General features: G+C 47.6%; 1 protein-coding gene across 2 annotated transcripts in view; it reads right to left on the bottom strand.

Annotated features, from left to right (window-relative positions):
* The window catches only part of HK2 (hexokinase 2), a 56,087-nt gene extending 34,000 nt beyond the window's left edge, over positions 1 to 22,087 (bottom strand). The window contains exon 1 of one of the 2 annotated variants that reach the window (XM_083514194.1): positions 21,942 to 22,087. In XM_083514194.1, the coding sequence (XP_083370320.1) occupies positions 21,942 to 21,989 (48 nt within the window). In that variant the 5' untranslated portion in view covers positions 21,990 to 22,087. Of the gene's footprint in view, positions 1 to 3,559; positions 3,979 to 21,941 lie in introns of those variants that run through there. The other variant, XM_083514193.1, reaches the window with a different exon arrangement.
* Positions 22,088 to 23,182: the final 1,095 nt, after the last annotated feature.

Here is a 23,182-nt window from a genome sequence, read left to right as displayed (position 1 = left end):
CTGTTCCCAGGTTGCAACTAAGTAAACCATCAAAAAGAAGAATGCCGTTTGTGCTACATTCCCTCTGTTACATCTTCATCTGCATAAAACATCCTTCACCTACTGGTGACTTCCAAATGCTCTTGGACTATAGTTCCCATCAACCTCATCCACATGTAGGGCCTGTTTGCAGGTTTGGATGGGCAGATGAGGATGGAGGAGGGAGTCAATGAGCACTCAACCAAGGCAGAAGGCATCGTCTCTTGATAAGGTTCGAGGGTTCCCCAACCTCATGGTCAGAATACAATTCCCACCAGTCAACATGGTTGCATGATGTTGATGTGTCCCCTGGTGCTGATGCAAGTTGAAGTCTGAAACATCTGGAGGTCAGCAGGTGGGCAAAGGGCGCTGTAATGAGAGGGAGCCAACTCTGATGCTATCTGTGATCTTTGTCATAACTGCAGGGACTTTCATAGCAATAGAAAGAGATCACATGAGATCTCCATTTGTTATTTCTCAACCCAAGGTCAGAAAAGGAGACACGAGTTATGCAGTGTTGGCATATTTGCAGTCACATTCCTCCAGAGACGGAAATTAAAACCAGCGTAACATTTTAGAGACTTGCACAGGAAAAGGGAGGAGAGAAAGAATTAGAGCAAATAATGAAAGGAAGCAGAGGAACCCCTTTAGCCTGGTGTCAAATAACCTTCTGCACATGTGGAGGGATGGAGCTTCCCCTCCCATCACGGCAGGCCGTTCCCACACCCCAAACCTAGAGAAGAGGGAAGAAAATATCAAAACAGCTTTTCGGAAGTCCCTGGCACAGAGGGCAAACCTTCGCTGCCCTGCCCCTTGCTTTGCAAAAATGATCTTTTCCTCCTCAGAAACCCTGATACAGTGGTACCTCGGGTTACATACGCTTCAGGTTACATACGCTTCAGGTTACAGACTCCGCTAACCCAGAAATAGTACCTCGGGTTAAGAACTTTGCTTCAGGATGAGAACAGAAATTGTGCAGCAGCGGCGTGGCAGCAGTGGGAGGCCCCATTAGCTAAAGTGCTGCTTCAGGTTAAGAACAGTTTCAGGTTAAGAACGGACCTCCGGAACGAATTAAGTACGTAACCATAGGTACTACTATAATTCTCACTAAGATTTCGTGACTTAAGTCAGCCCTGGGCCACAAGGAAAAAAGGGAGATGCCAGCAGCTCTTTTTTCCTCTGCAATTCTGGAGTCACAGGAAGGAGGAAAGCTGTAACAGTCCAACAGCTGGAATGAAGGGAATGGAGCAGAGAGGAGTGGGAAAGGTTTTCCCCAGATCAAAAGTGCAGCAGAGGCAGCCTTTTCCCTGTGTGACTTTGACAGGCTCTGTGTGTGTGTCTAGATCATGGTAGTCCATGCAGCAGAGGCATTTTTTGGCAGTCCTCAGCAACATCTTATGCCCCTCCTAGCCCTCAGGCCACCTTCCCAAAGCCTTGTTAGTGTTTTCCCAGCTTTGGGAAGGCAGCATGCAGGCATGAAATTCTGGCCTTGCTTCCCCACCACCACCACCATGCAACAAGGCAGAGTGCGGTCGTGGGTTTTGTATCCAAGTACTCTCACTTGGTATGAAAAGTTAAGGCTGCCCTGATCTAGATAGTAAGCCATCCAAAAGCAGAAGTGTGCCACTTGCATCAGTTCCTGTTGGGAGGCAACAGCTGCTTTGCTTCAGCTCTGTTTGCACACAAGCCAGCAAGGCTTGCCAGCAGGCAGGACAAAGTGGCTTCTGCAGGCAGCACATCTGGGACACTGTGAAGTAGAGTCGTGGGGGGCAGGCCGATCTGAGCCAGGATGCACAACCCCCACGGGACATCCTCCTGCATACAAGTCCCCCCACTCACTTGATGGGGAAGAGGCTGAGGAAAATGTCTCCCTGCAAAATAGCAATCAGATCACTGTTGACACGGATTGGCAGTGACTATTCAGGGCCTCAGACTGGGAGATGCCAGAGATTGTACCTGGCACCTTCTGCATGCACAGCAGTCACTCTACGGCCTGTCCCTGACACTGCTTGGTCAAAGGGCCATTTGGATGTTCTGCCTTGTGGATCAGAGAGTTTGGGCTGGTCCTGCTGGCAGCAGGTCACCCACGTCCAAGCGCTGCTGCTGTGGGCACTCACAGTGTTGGCACATTGAAGCCACTAGCAAGCTATAATGAAAGAGGTTGCTTTCTGTGGCCATCTGCTGCTCAGAGTCAGAAAGGCATTTGCAAGATTTGATAGCCAAGAGGTCACGATCCGGCTGACATGGAACCTTAAAGGCACCTAAAACCCCCAAATGGATGCATATTGCATCATTACGGGCAGCTGCACTCCACTCTGCACATGCCCCTTGCCATGATTAAGCCTGGGCATTGGAAACGAAAAGCCAGCACAGAACTAAGTGGCAGGTTTACTCACAGAACCAGGTTTACTCAAGAAATACCACACAAAAGCTTTGCATCAGCATAGGCTCTGCAGAAGTATGCCCACATCTATAAATCTTCATGTGGCATGTTATTATTTTAAGCTACTGCAAACTCAAGTCATCTGTATTTAAATACAATTAATCTTGCTCCTGAGGCTCCAACCACACACACCAGTCTCCCCCACAGAGTTGCTAGGCTAAAAAAGTAGTTTTCCCAATGCCTAAAGTTCTCAGAACTAAGCAAGCTTCTAAAAAGGTAGGTTTAAAAAAGTCACTGCCTCGAGGCTGAGGTCCACGGAAGCGGATGCCACAAGGAGGCGGGGCGTAATTTTTAAGTGAAAACAGATTCCTTTGTTGTCTGGGGGGGGGGGGGAGATCATCCGGGATCCCTCCATCACCACTACCCGCTCCTGGCATCAAAGAGGCTGGAAGAGGCCGGGGAAGGAGCCCCAAAATGCTGTGGGGGGGGAGGGGCGGCTTTCTTCCAATCGTATCACGGTATGGACTTTCCCCCTCCATCCTGATCCACTGAAGGGAGCAACTATCGAGAAGGAAAAAGCAGGATTGGGACCCCATTTCTTCCAGATAGTCGTGGAGGGGGGCGGCGCTCTCCTCTGCAATACATGAAAAGTTTGGAGAACGAAACAGACTTCAGTATTGGGGGGGGGGGGGAGGCCATAGTCCAGCCCCCACAAACGGGAGGGGAGAAAGGGTCCCATCTGCATTCCACGTGGAAGCCGGAAAGAGCGCCTCGCATCTCCTACTGCAGCTAATATAATCCTATTTCTCCCCGGGCAGTGGTCAGATCTTGGCGGCAGCCGCCGCCGCCCCTTCTCCCCCCTGTCCCGGGAAACCGGGCGCCCAGCGCCGCCCAACCCACCTAAGACGAGAGGTCCCTGGTTTCCCTTTCACGAGATCTCCGCGTCTCCCGCGCAGACGGGAATTCCCCGCTTTTAAGCTCCAACTTAAAAAGCACGCAAACGTTCCTTGCGCGTCCCTCTGAGCGCGTGCAGAGCTGCGCCCCCCCCCATAATCGCGCCGCCGTTTCCCGAGCGGGCCCCCGAGCTGCCCCCACGTGCTCGCCCCGCTCCCTCGCCCAGCCGGCCGGTCCCTCGGCGGGGCCCCGGCGCGCCCTCACCCGCTGCACTTGGCTGTGGTTGAGCTCGGTGAAGAAGTACGCCAGCAAGTGGGAGGCGATCATGGCGCGGCGAGACTGGGGCCCGGAGCCCCGGAGCCGGGAGAGGGCGGCGAGGACGAGGCGGAGGCGGCCCTGCCTGGCTACCCGGCGCGGGAACAAAGTGGCTTCTTGAGGCTCGCCAGCGATGCCATCCTCCCCTGCCGGCTCCCGCGTGACGCGCCCTGCCCGGCGCCTCCCATTGGCCCCGGCCGGAGGGTGTGTAGAGCCTCAGCCTCGAAGCAGCAGCAGGAGGAGGAGGAAAGCTCAGCGGCCCACCCAGGCGGCAGCAGGCTCCTGAGCGAGTGCAGAGTGCGGCGCCCGCCCCGCCCACAGCCGAGGCTCCCCAAGGAAAAAACGCGTCGGGGAGGTTGTGGCTCTGTTTGTCCCCGACGCGAGGCGCTTCTACTCGGACCCAAGTCCCAGGATCCGTGCCCAGGCTCTGAAAACAACACAAGCGCCCGCTTGGGCATAGCCTCGGGTATCCGAATGGGTCCAATGCGCCATCCGGCCCTTCCCTTTGCACCTCCCTAGCCACGAGGGCGCTTTCTCGCTCTGGGCATCTTGCGTGGGGCGGCTGAGCAAAAGGAGCCCTAAAGAGAGGCCAGATTGGGGATTGGGGCTCTTTATTGTCCTGCAAGTGCAACATCGGAAACTAGCTGCGCCGCCACGTTCTGCAGAGAGTCTGCGCCCCTCCAGGCGCCGCATCCCGCTCCGACCCGCCGCGCACATGGCGCTCCGGCTCCCAGGTTGAGCTGAGGACTCGACGCGCCGCCCTGCCCTGCGCTGCCCCGCCTTCGCCGGCCTCGTCACTCCGCCGGGGGCTGGCGGGCGTGCAGAACCGCACGACGCTCGCCTGAGCCGGGAGGGGCTGGCGCAAGGATCGCCGCCTGCCGGAGACGCGCGGCGGCGTCGGGTTCCTGAGCGCGTGCGGAGTGCGGCGCCGGGGCTAAACGCGCTGCTTCGGAGTTGGCTGCCGGCAGGCGCGGGCAGAACTCTGAAGGGGACGCGAAGCTTACTCCCCTGCAGAGCTCAAAGGGTGGAGGAGGGAAATAGTTCTTATCGGGACAGAAAGCCATTTTAAATTCCAGTATGCAACCTGAGGGTCGTGATGATTCTCCATTAAAAATGGCTTATATAAGGAAAGCTAAAAGTGCTTTTGGTGCCCTTTGAGAAAAGACTTCCAAATAGACAGCTTTATGGTACTGTCCCGTTCTTTGGCAAAGATGGGGAACCTGTGGCCCTGCAGAGATTGTTGGACTCCCAACAGCATGGCCAGTGGTCAGGGATGATGGTCAGGGCATTTTTGCCCTGTCCTTCAAACCCAGAAGAGCTTGCATGCAATCTAGCATAGTATTTGGAGACCCCCACAAATTTCCCACTCCTCTTCTACAGGATGGGCAAGCAATCCACTCAAACAGAGCTGTCAATCAAGCTGTCAGTTATTTTGCAAGTGGGATTGAACCACATACCTGGCAGATTCAGTCAGAGACACAGAAGACTTCCACACCACCAGTACATTCCAGGGTGGATTCATTCACATGCTGTCAAATGCAGGTTGTGTAATTTTTATTTTTATCATGTATTTTGTATTTTTTTTATTGTATTTTTATGTTGCGAACCACCCTGAGATCTACAGATGAAGGGTGGTGTACAAATTTTAATAATAGCAACAACAATAGCATATTTGGCCTTCTTGTGCAACAAAACCTATATCCAAAAAACCCCTCCACCCCAGACAGTTTGCAATAAGGACCGTGAAGGGGAAGATGCATTGAATATCTGAAATGATGATTGCTTGAACTAACGTCATATAACCTCACTGTATAGTCACAGTTGTATAACTGAGAACCAGTACGGTGTAGTGGATAGCATGCTGGACTAGTACCTGGGAGACCAGGGTTCAAATCCCCCACTTAGCCCACTAGGTGTGACTGCCTGGGCCAGTCGCTGGCTCTCAGCCTAACCTGCCCCCGTAGGGTTATTGTGGCGGAGAAGTATGTATGTCACCTTAGCTTCTAAACTAACAAATCAGAACCAATGCTCTTTAGACACACAACATTGTAGAACCTCCCACCCTGCATTCTTTGTACAATCAAGTCAGAGTGAATGCTGAACAAACAGGTTGTCCGGAAGTGATTGTACTGCATTGCCTGTGGTCTCTCCTCCAATGAAACGAAGGAGGAAACTGAAGGTCTACTAGCTGAGTAGCATTAAGAAGCCGTGTGTCATTCTACCCAAATAACTCCATCTGCGCCACTGGACACCTTGCCCCATGCTGGTGCTAAACTCCCCCAATGTCGATTTATGCTGGCAAGTTGCACCCACAGGGCAGAGAGTGGGCACAGCCTAGTTTTGCCACCCTCTAATCTCTATCATACCAGCAGCATGCCAGCAATAACAGTGGCTCTTTACAGTGGATCTGCAGCTGGTGGCTCATGAAGTTGATCATGGCAATGTCATTGGCTGCCTCCACATGCAGTGTTTGTGGACAGTGTGTAGTCCCTGACTGGGAGACCATGGCATAGATTCAAGTAATGCCAGGGACACACCTGCTGTTTTTACGTCGTTTCTTATTTGTGTGTATATATCCATTTAAAATATTCTGAATTTGCTTCTTAAATAACATGCTTCACAAAGTGCTTTATCACACTGAACCCCCAATAACACCATGCAATATTATGAACATGAAGGGAGCGTGCTGGATCAGGCCACCCAGAGCCCCGTGGAGAACCCACAAGCAGGATTTGAGCACAGGAGCACTCTTGCAGTTTCCAGCAACTGATATTCAGAAGCCTGCGACTGTGAAGTCACAGCTTAGCCATCATGGCTAGCAGCCATCGATAGACAAATTCTTGGAGGAGGGAGCCAATTCTCTTTTAAAGTCATCTTTGTGGTTGGTGGCCACATTACCTCTTGTGGGAGCCAGATCCATAATTCTAACTATGTGCTATTAATTTTAAAACAAAGAATCTGATCTAAAGCATTGCTGGCCGTGGTGGCTGGTCCATTGCAGCATCACCCTCATCCAGCCCCCACCTATCTGCCTGCCTTCTTACCTCAACCAGCCTAGGGGGTGGCACTGGCCAAGGTTGTCTGCTTCCTCCTGCTCCTGGGGTTGCCCTTGGAAAGTCAGCAGGGAGGGGGAGATGGGGACAAAACTAGTTGGCTCTGCCTCTCCTCTTGGCACTGACTGGCTCTAATTACTGTTTCGGCTCCCTGCCTTCCGCCCCGTGAGTCCAGATGGGGGCCAGCCACTGTGGCCAGTCACTGTGTTTTCTTCCTTCCCTGCAAAGCTGAATAGGTACAGGTGGTGTAGCTGCAAGACTTTGAAATTCTGAGTGTAAACCTGCTCTGCTCATCTGTGTAACATCCTTACCACTCTTGGGCAAGAGAGCTAGTGGTTAGAGTGTTGGGCCAGGTCCTGGGAAACTGAGGTTCAAATCCCCCACTCAGCCATGAAGCTCACTGGGTGTCACCCTGGACCAGTCACTGCCTCTCAGCCTAGCCTGCCTCTCAGGGCTGGTTGTGGGGGATTAAACAAGGAGGGGGGCGACCACATGCGTCACTTTGAGCTCCTTGGAGGAAGAGCTGGGGTAGAAATGCAATAAATAAATAAAATGTGTTAGGGTAGGGGTTTTTTTTGGGGGGGGATTGAAGAGGATAAAACCAGCCCAGCTAAATCAGCAGCTGCAGTACTTTGAAATGATTACCCAATTTTGATGGCCAGTTATGGGGTTTTGATCTATGGAAATAATCTATGGACAAGAAGTTAGCAGCAATTTAAGATGTTAAAAATACCATGGAAGGTGGAGCTCGAGTGGGGTTTCACTATATCCTAGGGCCACAATGTTTAACCAGTTAATTAGTTGATTAAGGCTGTGGTTCTGTACACAGCTGCATGGGAGTAAGCCCCATTGAACTCAATGGAGCTTGTTTCAGAATAAACTTTCATAGAATTACCTTATATAACTGGTGCTGATTAATTGGAAAGCAAATGTCTCAGAGCTTATTAGTAAGACAAGTGCCTATGGAAAGTGCAGCTGGCAAGAAGCAGCATTTTAAAATTAGGAAGTCCAGGACCTCTTTTACATAGGAGGGTGACAGTGACAGTGACTTTTCTGCCTCCAGGACGACACACACACACACACACACACACACACACACACAACCTCTAAAGTGGGGCTGGGCGATAACTGGTTTTCAATATCACAATATATCATCAGCTAAATATTGTGATATATCATGATATGATATATATATATCATGAAATTATATATATATATATATATATAATCATGAAATAAGGAAGGAACTACGCAGAGGCAAACAGGACAATGTCCTGGCAACTACTTCTGCAAGTCCTCACAATCCACCACCACTACTGCCAGCACTCTCTATCACTGCCGCAAGGCCTCACAGGCCACGGCCATTACTGCTGCCACTTTCCATTGATTTGGACAAAATGGCCTTGTGAACCAATTTTGGGCCATGGGCAGGAAGTTCTGCAAGACCTGATCCACTGTAAATTGGAAAGTGTGCACTGGAAGGTTCAAGTGCCTGTTTCTACAAATGTTAAATTGTGTTTTGTGCTTTAAAAAACAAACGTTTTCCACCCTGATTGCTTTCAGAGAAATAAATATTTAGTTTCTTCATGGAGCTTCACTTTGTAATTTTATAGCTCTCCCCTTTTAAAGGGCTGTCTTCCTCTCCCTTGAACTGTGCCCTGCGAATCTAAAAGCCCCTCCCAGGGCATCTGTCCTGTCTAAATATAGCCTCAATGTAGTTTTATTGAATGCTGTAAAGGGCACGGAAGAATTAATACTTCCTGGGGAGCCTTCTGTACAGCAGCACCTTGACTGGATTTTACAATCCCTCGCAATCACTCTCTAAGGCAAGTCATTTAGCACAGAACCGAGAGGGAGACTTTGTTCTCCCAGAGGACATTAGAGGTGTGTCTGAACCACACAGGTACAGGGGTGGGCTGATACGGTTGGAAGCCACTCCGTGAAAAAACAAGACCCCTGCCCAAAGAAAACTATTTAGGAGAAGAGGTGGGAGTGGGAGTTATTGCCACATTTTTTAAATAAAAAGGTTCTAGGCTGGAACCCTTTTTGATGTGGAAAGAGGCACGTTTTTATGTGAAGTTCCACAGAATCTAATGTGGTCCAAATCCAAGCAGAGATTTATTGCCAGAAGAGCACCAGACAGTGGTCCATTCAGTTCAGCATCCTGTTCTTAGATGATCCAGACACTGATCTAGCCCTTATATAGGGAAAGATCCTTGGAAGTCAAGTCTGCTACTGTCACAGATGCTGGTGCTGTTTAATCTTTTCAGCATGACACTACGTCATTCACTGACTCCTGCTAAACCCCAGGCAAAATGAATGCGTGACTCAGGCTCAATAGAATGGAGAACATCTGCCCTTTGCTTGTAAATGACTTTTTAAAAACCCATTTCAAATAAGATACATGCAAACAGTGGATAGCTAAGCCCTTTCCTCAAGCATCTTGGTAGGTTTGCACAGATAAAATATGAACGGCATTCTCACTCCCGGTCCATGTAGCCCAGCATCCTGTTCTCACCTTGGCCAACCAGATGCCCAAATGGGAGGCCCACAAGCAGGAGACGAGCACAAGAGCAACTCTCCCTTCCTCTGGTTTCCAGCAACTGGGATTCAGGAGCATTGCTGCCCCTGAGCATGAAGGCAGAGAAGACCTGTCCTGGCTAGCAGCCCCTGATAGCCTTCTCCTCCATGAATTTGTCTCATCCTCTTTTAAAGCCACCTAGGATGGTGGGAGTGAGCTCCATAGCATAGCTATGCATAATATTTTTTTAAAAAAAACATATTTATTAGAGTTTCCATTTTTTTACAAACAAAAAGAAAAAAGCAAACATAAAAAAATTAAAAACACATAAATTTCACAACTTATTTTCTCATAACATATTTCCCTGACCTCCTCATACCTCCCCTTCTTGTATATCAGTTCAAATTATTTATGCAGCAAATCCTTATCTCAAAGCATTACAGCTTAAAAGAAAGAAAACACCTTATTTTCTCTCCAACATCTGAGGTTATTATAACTTTAAATTCTTGCTTATAAAAAGAAAACCATTTTATCATATTCCTTTATACCATTACAGCTAGAAACCACTTAATTTCAATCCAACATCATTCAACATTCCTTAATTTTACAGTATTTTTGCAGATAGTCCTTAAATTTTTTCCAGTCTTCTTCTGCCAACTCTTCTCCCTGGTCACGGATTCTGCCAGTCATTTCTGCCAATCCCATACAGTCAATCAGCTTCATCTGCCATTCTTCCAAGGTGGGCAAATCTTGCATCTTCCAATACTTTGCAATAAGTATTCTTGCTGCTGTTGTTGCCATAGCTATGCATAATATGAAGACGTACTTTCTTTTATCCATCCCAAATCTGGATGTGTTATTGTTAACGAAGCAAGCCAGCTGCCCAACCTTTTGCTTTGCCAGCACTAAGGTAGTTCCTCCTCTCAGGCTCACATTCGAAAGACACAATGCAGGAGGGAAAGGGGAGGGTTGGGAAGAGGGGAAGCAACCTCAGAGTGACAACCGTTGTAATATAGCTTTGCCTTTGCAGATTCTGGCCATGGGTAAGAGCAGCAGCCCGTGGCTGATATCAGTGGCAGCTCTGGCTGCCGTGCCCTTGGTAAAAAGCAGCCTCATTGTGGCTTCCACCTGAGGATCTGTGGGACTTGTGGTTCTGTGGTTGGAAAGTGAGATGCTTTTACTAAAAGAGTCTGACCACAATTCCCAGAATCCCTTCAGAGAAACCTCTGAAGGTGCCTCAGGTGGTAGAATCCTGCAAGCGTGGCACCACACACACCACTGCCAGAGAAGCAGGAAGAAGTAGTGGCAACTGAACTCTTGTGAGATTTCGCTGCTGCTGCTGCTGCTGCTGCTGCTGCTGCTACAGCTTCACCTTACTTTTCCCATGGCAATGAGCCACTCATCGCTGCTGCCACTAGAGAAGCAAGAAGTGGTGGCTTCTGTGTTCTGACGAGATCTCACTGGAAGCCGAAGCTGTGTGACTCCAGTAAGCAGGACTGCAGTAGCAGTGAGAGAACGGCGCCTTCCCATTTCTCCTCAGGCAGTAAACAGAATGTGTCCTGGTCATTTTACAGTTTCTTGAAATAGAAACAATCTTAGTCAGGCCAGTTTCCAAAGGGTAGAGAAGAGGCAGAGCATGTGGGGTGGGATGTGGGCAGAGCAAAGCATTCCTGCTGCTTGGCTGCTCAAGAAGGCAGAGCTCTAGGCTCCAGGAACACAAGCGGTCCTACCACCCTCATATCTGAGGGCAGCATTTCAATATATAGGTATCTGCCTATATACATAAAAGTGTAATGCTGTCATCACACACAGCCCCCATTGGAGGATTTGCAGTGTCACATCACAATCTTGGAAATGGTGTGGGGAAAATGAAAGGGGCACTTAGTAGTTGCATGGGGTGGGGAGGGGAAGTTCTAGAGGGTTAATGTGGGGAAAATGGTGGGGGATTGGTGAGTAAGAGAGAGCAAGGACACAGCAGTGTGTGTGTGTGTGTGTGTGTGTGTGTGTGTGTGTACATATATATGACAGATCAATATTGCTGCAGGGGTTCATGATGAAGAATACTGACAACTAGGGACAAAACTAGGGATCACAGCTCACTGGCAGAGCACACATGTTGCATGCAGAAGGTCCCAAGAAAAGTCCCTGGCATTTCCAGTCCATCCAGCTAGTGATGGAGAAGGTGCTTCTCTGTCTGAGTCCCTGGAGAACCATAGAGAATACTCAACAAGAATCCGGATGAACAAATAGTCTGACTTGATACAAGGCAACTTCCATCATTGGCTCCTGCTACTGCCTTTTAGCATTTATCACACTATAGCATTTTCACAGGCATTTGTCTCCATAATTATTTTACAACAGCCTTCTAAGGTAGGCTAATATTATGATCTCCCTTGTTGCAGATGGGAGAAAGGCTCAGACAAGAGGCACTTACATAAACGTGAATCCAGATGCCAGCAATCTTGGCGTGAAAACACACCCAACATTTCCTTGCCCATACAGGGCTCAGAGGGAGCCGGTTTTTCCAGCTTTGCACACAGCTGACTGCCTATCCTTTGTGTCAGTCATGAGGTCTCTCCCTTTTCTGGGAGGATGGCTGTGGATGGTGTCACTTGGCTGGACTTTGCATCAGTCAGAAAGTTACTTCCCCCTTCCCACAGAGAAGTAGACAAAATGTGTTTTTTCGACAGTGCATGTCTGTTTGTGCAAAGGGATAAGCCAGTAAAGGCCGAAATATTGGGAAATTTTGGAGCATGACGGTGATAGAATAAAATTGCAGAGCTTTGAAAAATTGAAAAACAAAGTGAGAGATTGGCTCCATTATTACCAAATAATGGAGGCTTACAATTTGGACAAAAAAGTTGGTTTCCAGGTGGAAAAATCAAAATTGGAAACAGAATTGTTGGATCCAAAAATTAAGAATTTGTCAGGAATGTATAACTTGCTGTTGAAATGGAACACTCAGGATGAAATGGTGAAATCAGCTATGATTAAATGGGCACAAGATGTTGGGCATAACATAATGATGGCTGACTGGGAACAGTTATGGACCACAGGTATGAAATTCACGGCATGTAATGCCCTAAGAGAAAACTTAATGAAAATGATTTATAGGTGGTACATGACACCAGTCAAGCTTGCAAAAATATACCATTTGCCCGACAATAAATTTTGGAAATGTAATGAGACTGAAGGTACATTTTTTCACCTTTGGTGGACATGCCCAAGGATTAAGACATTCTGGGAGATGATTTATAATGAAATGAAAAAGATATTTAAATATACTTTTTTGAAGAAACCAGAGGCCTTTCTCCTGGGCATGGTCGACCAATTGGTGTTAAAGAAAGATAGAACTTTTTTTATGTATGCAACAACAGCAGCAAGAATACTTATCGTGAAGTATTGGAAGACACAAGATTTACCCACACAGGAAGAATGGCAAATGAAGTTGATGGACTACATGGAATTGGCGGAAATGATTGGCAGAATCCGAGACCAGGGAGAAGAATCGGTGGAAGAAGATTGGAAAAAGTTTAAAGACTACTTACAGAAATACTGTAAAATTAATGAATGTTAGAAAAATGCTGGAATGAAGTTATATGGCTTTAGTAGAAATGTTATAAGGAATTAGGTATAGATAGATTAATAGGGCATTAAAGGGAAAAATAAGGTTAGAATGTGTTAAGATAATTATAGGATAGAAAATAGAGGAAGATGGAGAGGGATTGCTGAAACAATTAATAGAAGTGGAAGACAAAAAGGGAGGTGTGAGGAGGTCGTGGAAACATGTGAATGAAAGATAAGATATTGAAATTGGATTGTGTTTTGAATGGTTTTTGTTTTGTTTTGTTAATTGTTTGTGTTAGTGTTGTGTAGTGCTTTTTGTACGGTATTGTATTGTTTTTCTTTGTTTTTTTGTAGTGTTGTGTTTAAATTGTTGAAAATTAATTAAAAAAATTTTTTTTTAAGGGATAAGCCAGTAAAAAAACGAAAGCCCACTTGAATCATCAGGGCAAGAATGACCTGAAACTAAGCACACATGACGTATTGCTACAGCAGTGCCCCCCCCACACCCCGACTGCAGTACCCACTAAGAACATAAGAGCTGGCTGGATCAGGCCAATGACCCATTTAGTCCAGCATCCTCACATCACAGTGGCCAACCAGATGCCTGTGGAAGACCCCATAAACAGGGTGCAAGATGAACTCTCTCCTTCTGTGATTTCCAGAGACTGGTATTCAAAAGAATTGCTGCCTCCAGCCGTGGACAATGTAGCCTTCATGGCTAGTAGCCATCAACAGCCTTGTCCTTCATGAATCTGTCTACACCTCTTTTAAAGTCATCCAGATTAGTGGCCATCACTGCCTCCTGTGCGAGGAGTTTCACAGCTTAATATGCGCTGTGTGAAGAAAAACCTTGTTTTATCTGCCCTGAATCTTCCAACATTCAGCTTCTGAGGATGTCCAAAAGTTTAGTGGGATTCCCCTTCCTTGTAATATGAATCCAGTGGTTTTGGTCCAACCCTCAGTAGCAGCAAAAGCAACCCTGCTCCATCTTCCATGAGACAGCCCTTTTGCACCCAGGTGAGAGGGTGCAAATGTGGGTGAGCAGAAGAGCCGTGCTTGCATTTCAGAGCAAGTGGGTGGGCAGAGGCCCCTTTCCAGGGGCTCAGCTGCGTGAAAAGGACTCACGGTTGCCCACAATGGCTTCGTATTTGAGAGAAGAGGACTGGAGTGACTTTTAAAACCATTCAGTCTTGCTCCTTCACACCCTATACCCTATAATGCAATTCACCTGGGACTTGTGCACCAGACCAAGAATTTGTTGTGCAAGAGGCCTCCCTGAAAGAGCACGTGGGCAGAACTGCAAGGCCGGGTCAGAAACCTCCCTGTCCCTTGTAACCTGAGCATGCTGGTCTGGAATAGAAGCTGCCACATGCCTGCCAAGCTGCCCCATCAAAATGGTGTGGAAACATTTGTCCTCTGAGACTGACCACTGATCAGACCCCAGTGCTCCAGCTTGGGTTGGACCTCAAAGTGCAGGGTCCTGTGGCCCCCAATGACCAAGAGAGCAGCAGAGATTGGAGGAGGCATCAGCTAGCAGGCCCAGCATCAGCACCAGAGATGTTCTACACATACTAGGGTCCATCAGGTCAGATGCTGGTTGCTGCAGCATCGCTCCTTCCTTCTTCTTTTTTAAAAAAACATATAGCTGAGGAATGGCCAAGGAGGCATGAACATGGTTGCAAATGCTCATTTTATTAAAGCTTTTCTAGTACTTATTCCCAAATGTTTGGCAGCAGGAAACAATACAGCAGCAGAAAACTCCTTTTTATTTCCGTAGTCATGTTGGTGCTGTGAGTTTTTATCAATGTGAAACTGCATATGCTCAGAGTATTTATTTTTGCAGTCCGTATTGGCCAGCTGTTTTCTTGCTTTTTGCTCCAGCTTATCAGGAAGGCAGATGCAGTTACAAAGCATATAATGGCTGAATGGGAGAGAAGTGTGATTTGTGTGCTTTGCAACTGAAGTAATGCACAAAGCTCCCCACCGCCCTCCATGCAGAGTCCGCAAGAGCCAAGCAAGAGGCAGCAGCCAGAGGCAGATTTAGGGGAGCACAACAAAGAGCCTCAGGGGTGCTACACCTATGATGTAGAATGGAAGGTGAGAGGTGGGGGGGTGCAGCAGCTACATAAGACCAGAGTGGCCCCTCCTGGATCCTTAGACCCCATTTCTGGCCATATCAGGGGAGCAGGAAGCTCTGGCCAGCCGTTCCCCTCCATGTGCCAGTTGCCACACTGCCACAAAGGAAGAAGGTTCAGGGGTCTTGGTGCTTCTACTTCAAACCCACCGCTCTTCACTCCTCCAGTGACCTCCACTTCCCTTTTTCCATCTAAGCTCCTGCCTTGCAGAATCATATGCTCCAGGTTGACCCAGCCAAGCATAACTTTAGCCCAGGCATGGCTGCAAAGCACCTCCTTAGGAAGGAACAATTTGCAAGGGAGGAGGCGGGACTTAAGATCCCACTGTCCCACTGAAAGTCTTTCCCCTACACAGAGAGAAAGAGAGACAGAGACAGTACCTGTTTACATGGAAGATGGAGCCAGCTAGTTTTCGGCTGCTCCAGGGAGAGGACCTGAACCAATGGATTCAAATGACAAGAAAGGACATTCTGACTAAACCTCAGGAAGAACTTTCTGATGGCCAGAGCCCTTTGACAGTGGAACAGATGCTTTCGGAAAGTGGTGGGCTATCCTTCAATGGAGGTCTTTAAACAGCATTTGGACGACCATCTGTCTGGGATTCTTCAGCTGCGATTTCTGCCTTGCAGGCGGTTGAACTAGATGATCCTTGGTGTCTCCTTCCAACTCCATGATTCTACCCCACCACTAATAGGGGTTCCAGAAAAGCAACCTGGGGAGGGATTTCAGAGCGAAGAGAGAGTGGGGGTGGGTGGGTTTTGCACACATATATGCCACACAACCACCATTCTGCTGCTGGAGATTCTGCTGTGCTAAGGACACACTGCAGTGGGAAAGAACAGTGGCGTAGCGTGGGGGTGCAGGGGGGGGCCGGCCGCACCGGGCGCAACATCTGGGGGTTAGGGTTAGGGGGTGCAAATCCACGGGTTAGGGGGCACAAATTACTTGCCTTGCCCCGGGTGCTGACAAGCCACGCTACGCCACTGGGAAAGAAGTCGTTGGGTTCGTATTACCCATGGCTGCATCATAACATGTCAGAAGATGGAGGAAGTACACTAATGTACTCATTCCAATGGATCCTTTGCAAGTTGGAAAACTGCATCACAACATCCAGAGAAATGCAGATTTTGAGTGCCTGCCTCTCCTTTCCTCTCCTCTCCCCTCCTCTCTCCTATATTGCTTATTTTCCACTTTCCTCTTCCTCAAGTGTTACTCAAGTGTGCTTGTCACAACCAGAGCTGTCAAAAGCTGGCTTCTTCATCCAGAGGGGAGTTTGCATTGCAAGCAGGATATATAAAGCACAGAGCAAAGGATATGAATGTCATTCATAATAACATATATTCATGTCAACATCACTTACATGGATTGCTTCTTGCTAGTTACTTTAAATAAATAAAAAAGTCTTCCAAACTGATATCATAGAGCTGTGTTTCTGCCAAGAAGAATCCAGGAGATTAAGGTGACAGTCCAACAATTCATAGCAGTGATTTACAAGGGATCCTGCATGGAAAATGTACTTGGCTCATATTTACTATACTAACCTCTCTGATTTGGAATGTGTAAACACATTTGTTGTTGCCGATGATGAGTTTTGCCTGAAGTGTTGTGAGGCTGAGCAACCCTCTTACTTGTTTGTTTATGCATTTCTAGCCCATCTTTTTCTCCAAGAAGCTCAAGGTAGCATACATGGTGTTGTTGCTTAGTCATTTAGTCGTGTCCGACTCTTTGTGACCCCATGGACCAGAGCACACCAGGCACTCCTGTCTTCCACTGCCACAGTTTGGTCAAACTCATGCTGGTAGCTTCAATAACACTGTCCAACCACCTCGTCCTCTGTCGTCCCCTTCTCCTTGTGCCCTCCATCTTTCCCAACATCAGGGTCTTTTCCAGGGAGTCTTCTCTTCTCATGAGGTGGCCAAAGTCTTGGAGCCTCAGCTTCAGGATCTGTCCTTCCAGTGAGCACTCAGGGCTGATTTCTTAAGAATGGATACGTTTGGTCTTCTTGCAGTCCATGGGCCTCTCAAGAGTCTCCTCCAGCACCACAATTCAAAAGCATCAATTCTTCGGCGATCAGCCTTCTTTATGGTCCAGCTCTCGCTTCCATACATCACTACTGGGGAAACCATAGCTTTTACTATACGGACCTTTGTTGGCAAGGTGATGTCTCTGCTTTTTAGCATACATGGTACCCCCCCCCCCTCAATTTAATCCCCACAACAACCCTGTGAGCTAGGTTAGACTGAGAGGCAGTGACTAGCTCAAGGTGACCTTCATGGCTGAGTGGCAGAATTCAAACCCTGGTCTCCCAGGTCCATTGCTGTGATGGCTAGGACTGATTACAGTTGTTAGGCCAAAACATTTGGAGGGCACCAGGCTAGGGAAGGCTGATCTAAACTCAATGGGTCCAAGACCAAAATTATCATCTTCCTCCTCAAGAGTCATGTTACGTCTCCCATTCCAGCATGGCAAAAACATGTCCCTTCCTCTCTGCTCCCTTGGCATACAGTTCTGTGCCCTGTTGTTGCCTTGTTTTTGTTTGATTTCATTTAATATTTGCAACCCACATATTCCCCACACAGCATAGTGCAATAGTGGCAGAATAGCAGCCCACAAAGCCATATGTCAAATGATCAAGAGAAAACAGCAAATAAAGATAATGCAATGTCCACCTCCAGAGCCTTATGTCAGCCCCCATCACCTCTGTCCAGAACTCTGCTGCAACTCTCTCATCCCTCTGATCATGCAATGCCTCTCCTGAGCTACATATACGTACAGGCTTCCTATCAGTACCCAGATGCAGCCCCTCCAGACATCTCAATGCACACTTTCTGAAGTACCATTTGCACACTGAGAGCTCCACAGAATGACCACTTATGCCTTATTGGAACAGAGGAGATGCATTGCTCCAAAAAGGAAGCGGGCGAAAGAGACATATGCATAAACTTTGCATGTGCTAGCAGTTTATAGGCACAGGTGCAAATTTAGAAATAATTGCTATATTTTTTTAATGAAATGCATCTCATCATAATGACCAGGTGACCTCAGCTGTTCACTGCTGATGGGCAACTTCAAGGCCCACTGATCTTCGCCGTTATGGTTCTTCCTCTTCAAAACAAACTTGGACTGGAAAAGCATTTGAAATAGAGGACTGTCCTCCGTAGAGCATTATGGATGCAACACGACTACCTGAACAGTGACTAGTGCAATATGTGGTGCTTTCTAAATGGTTTGTTGCAGCATGTTGAAACCGACACTATGCAAGAAGGGAAGCTAAATTGTGTCAGTTCTTTGAAAATGAAAATACGTTGAGAAAGGACCCAAGACTGTCAGGTGGTAAATCTGGATTGCACACATAACAGAGCACACCAGGTCTTGTGTCACCAGGCCTAGATGCCAGGTGGGGCTCCTGCTGGGGGGGTGTGCAGATCAGAGTCCCCTGGTTCTGCTGCAATGAGGAGGTAGGCACACTGAGGGTGGGGCTAGGGAGGGAGTTTTGCCCAAGGCTCTGCCAAAACCTGGACCCCAAACTGCCACACATGTGCATTCCACATACCCCACTTAGTAGAACGGGTCAGGGAATGGCCATCTGCCTTGATGCACATGCCTTGCTTGCAGAAGTTCTCAGGTTCAATACCCTCAAAGCTTGCAGGTAGGGCTGGGGAAAGCTCCTGTAAGAAGGGCTGGAGAGCGACTGCCAGTCAGAACAGACAACACTGAGCTAGTTGGATTCAAGGTCTGATTCAATATAAGGCAGCTTCCTGTGCTGTCAAAGTAGCATATCTATCTCCTCCCCTTCTCTTGCCATATTAATGGTGCACTGCAGGAAACGGTGACATACTGAGTCAGATCATGAACCCACCAAGCTCAGTATTGTCTGCTCTGACTGGCAGTGGCTCCTAGCTGTACCTCTCCCAGCAATACCTGGAGATGTTAGCAGGGGCTGAACCTGGGACTTCTGTGTGCAAGGCAGGTGCTCTGCAATCTGCGCTGTGTTCCTTCCCCCAGCAGGTGGGAAAAGCACATCCCACTTTTGTGGGGTCTAGTTGAATCGCTAGATCTCAGTTATTTATAGTTCTCTTTGACGCAGTAAATGCGTTTTCATTTTGGGGTAGTTGTTTCAGGTATGTACACGTCTGTTATTGTCACACAACATCACCATCAGGAAGCGAGTTCTGTGCTAATGACAAACCGTGCTCAAAGCTGTTCAGAAAAAGCTGGCATGTCAGGATGGAGGCTTCTGGGTGGGGCTGCAGGAGGTGAGTGGTGGGCCCTCCCTCAATGGAGGTCTTTAGGCAGCGCTCTGCTTGGGATGCTGTTAGATCTGGATCCCTTGCACTGAGCAACAGGTTTGATGAAATGGCCTACAAGGCCACCATCCCATTCTTTAACTCTAGATTTGTAGCTTGGGAGTATTTTTAAATGCAGCCTTGGAGAAGTGTCCACCTGGTTCATACCCCCCTGAATCAATGGCAGATGTTGCACCAGCAGCTCCCCTTCCTAGAGAAACAATAAACAAGCAGGATTGAGCATTTTCACCAATGCTAAAATACCTGCACAGGTTTGTTTCCAAGCCTAGCTCAAAGTGCTAGACTCACCATGGTATGGTCTGATCCCTTAGGAATCTGCCTGATTGTCATGTGCCTATGGAGGCTCTGTTCTGAATGTTCCACTCATGGAGGTACTGAGCATGGAGGCTATAGACAGGGCCTTTTCGCTGGTGGCATCCCAGCTGGGGATCTCCCTCCTCAGAGCATGTCACCAGCCACGAGCCCCATTAACATTACCCGCTCAAAATTTCAAAGCCACACACTCTCTCCCGTCTCTCTCACACGTTTTACTTCCTTGAACCTACAGAGGCATTTCTGTCATTCTCTGCACAACTCAGCCATTCCAAAAGACTAGCTATGGCAAAGAGGTCTCTAAGCAGAAAAAGCATGTGATTGACTGGGCTGTCACTACATCAGCCCTAGCAGGAAAGCCCTTCGTCCATCTGAGAACTGTGGAATGCTAAGGATGCTTGGAGTTGTAACTCCATTATGGGAAAACTACAGTTCCCAGGATTCTTTGGCAGAAGTCATGTGCTTTAAGTGTACATTGGATGTACTTTGAAATAAAAACACACACACAGGGCTGGACCAAGGCAGTTGGTCCACTTTGAGGCTTTCTACAATTCAGCAGTATATAAATTTTATGAAACAAATCAATGAAGGCAAAGTAAAAGGTGATGCTCCCACCAGACAGAATCCAACCAGCTTGGCAGGTGAATCCTATTGCAATTGCAGCAATGAAGCAACATTCACCCCCATTCCTGAGGGCAGCAGGGCAGGTTACAGGACTCATGGGGGGGGGGATTGGGGGCGGAGGGCCTTGCTCAGGTAAATGCCAGGGCTGAGCCTGAACCTGAACACATCCAGATAGGAGGGACATTGTTGAACTGTAGGCATTTACTCTCTGGCTGAACCCAAGCAGTCTGCACTGAGCAGAGAGAAAGCTCAGTTTGCCCATCAGGTCAGATGTGTTTGCTTGACTGACTCTTCTCATTTTTATTTAAATGCTCAATTACACAGTTAAAACAAATATTGTTGTATCTCAGTAAAGAGAAGATTCTGAAACTATTTCATGTAAATTTAGTTAATTAACACAGAGACAATTAATGCATTCTTTGGCAAACCCTCTTCAATACTTGGCTCGAATCAAGAGTTGAAGCAGAATGACTTGTAACAGAACAATGCAATTAGCCCTGATCCCTCTTTCATGGGGGCAGCTCCAATTTAAAAGTCCACCGTTAACATGTATATTAGTTAATTAACCAATCAATCTTGCAATCAAAGCTAATTATTATAAATACATCTTTCTGCTTAAACTTCTGAACCATTTCTTTTGCAGGCATTTTTTTCCCAAAAAGGGGAAACATGTTATTCCTTTCACAGCAAACATGTGCCATGGTCATATTTAATAAAATCTTGTCTGTTTTCTGAGTGCTCTCTTCCCCAGACAGAGCTACATGCTTATTTTAAACCTCAGTATATGTGGGGAAAATGCTATTCTGAACCTTGCATCACTTACAACCAGCAGCAAGATTTTCGGGAAAACACCTGTCTGTAGAATTAAACTAAGGGCAGTAAACTTCAACCAGAACCAAGCCAGTTCAGTTACACTGGAAGCAAAATCCAACCAGAAAACTTAATGGGTTTGACACTGGGTTCTGTTAACAGAAGATGCTTCTCTAAGTCTTCTTCCTAGAGGCCTTATGCCCACTTAATATATTTACTCCAGGAATACAGTTCCAGATGTCCTGCAAGTGTCCTTGGACTCCCATCAATCATGACCTCCCATCAGTCATGAACTCCCATCAGTCATGACCACCATGGTCAATGGACCTCCAGTTTCTGGAGGTCTACAGCTTCCCCATCCTTGCATATAGTCCAATCACACTCTACTTTATTTAAAAACTATTCTCTGCTTCCAGTCTCAATTATCTGCACAACTCTAGTTTATCAGTTTATGTTGCCCTGTAAAGTCAACAGAATCATGCATAACAAGAAACTAGTTTCAACATACGGGGTGTCAACACACATCCCGGACAATGCAAGATATTTGCATTGTCCATCTAGATTTTATCTTTCCTGTTGCTGAACATCTCCTTTCCCTGATCGCTATGTTTTCCATACAGTGTTTCCTTCCTATCAGGCTTTGGAGGAATCAGAGACAGAGAAGACACAGAGAGAAAAACACACCAGCTGAAAATTCACCATGGAGCAAGGCAAGCTGTGTTCATCCTGAACTCTTCAGCATTATAAACACTGCAAGTGACTAGGAAACACTAGACTGGAACGTTAGTATTCAAACCTGTGGTGAAAAGGGTTGCACCAAGTTCATCTGAAGGATGAGCTACCTGTTTGCTCGAGGAAGCTGAAAATTACACACCTGCCTAAGGTGTATTCCTATTAAGGATACCTTATTTTGAAGTGGGCTGTAAAAACTGAAGCCTGGCTTGCTTCTCCCTCTCACCAAAACAGGAGAGGTGCTTAGAGGTGAAAAGAGAGTGCTCTTACCTGGTTGAAGATTTCCTGGTCCATGGCACCAAGGTCCCTGCCAGCCATCCTCTCTCTCAGTTGTGGGGAAGCAATTTAGAACAATGTGGTGCCTGCTCTGGAGTTCCCTCTTTAAAGACTTGCTCAACACGGACTGAGTGGGTGGAGAGGGAGAGAAAGAGAGAGAGAGAGAGAGAGAGCGAGAGAGAGAGAGAGAGAGAGAGAGCTAGCATCTACGAGACTCACGGAGGGAGGTCACTGCCTGGGCTTGAGGCAGAGAAATACGGGATTGTAGCAGGCAGCAGTTTAATCCCAGAGCTGAGCGATGATGAGCAGCCAAATAAATAAATAATTCACCCCTCTGCTGTCAAAAGGCTTGTCTGTGGATGCAAAAAGCCAGAATCTTTGGGGCGCTGAGAGTTTTGCTCGCAGCCCTGCTCTGCTCTAGGGTAAAACTGGCACGTGGCAGCCAGGGGGGAGTAACGCAGGAGGTTCAATGCAATTTATTCGTTTTGATTTCACAAAGCAGCTGAGGGACATTTCTGCAACTGCGCTGAAAACATGGGGGCAGCAGCTCAGTCTCTGAACCCCCTTTTGTGTGCAAAGGTGGGGGGGGCGTCCCAGCCAGGTTCAATCTCTGACACCTCCAGTTTTTCTTAAGGTTCTCTCAAGAACTCATTCTGTTAGAAAAGGGGTCTCTCCCTCTCTCTCTCTCTCTCTCTCTCTCTCTCTCTCTCTCTCTCTGTGTGTGTGTGTGTCTGTCTGTCTGTCTGTCTGTCTGTCTCCGAGACCCTGGAGAGTTTCTGCCATTCCGCGATGTCCCTTCAGGATGATTTGGACTACAACTCCCATCAGTCTCAGCCAGCACAGCTGGGCTCCCACCAGTGCTGGCATGACACAGCTGTGCTGCTGGAGGTCATAATTCAAAACATCTGGAGGACATCAGACTGGGGGTGGGGATGAGGAGGGAGGCTTGCTTATTCATCCATTTAGGTGCATTTAAACATTGCTAGTTTGAATACTAGAAAATTATCTGGTATTAAGACTGTGGCCCCTGTACACAGCATGAAACCACTGTAAACAGCCATGGCTTCCCCGCACAGAATCCTGGGAACTGTAGTTTGCTACGGGTGCTGAGAGTTGTTCTCCCAGAGCTGCGATTCCTGGAGTTCCCTGGGAAGAGGGATTGACTGTTAAGCCACTCTGGGAATAGTAGTTCTGGGAGGGGAACAGGAGTCTCCTAACAGTTCTCAGCACCCTTA

The sequence above is a fragment of the Podarcis liolepis genome, assembly GCF_965112155.1.
Source record: "Podarcis liolepis genome assembly, chromosome: 7".
Classification (NCBI taxonomy): domain Eukaryota; kingdom Metazoa; phylum Chordata; class Lepidosauria; order Squamata; family Lacertidae; genus Podarcis; species Podarcis liolepis.
This window is presented reverse-complemented; position numbering and strand designations above follow the sequence as displayed.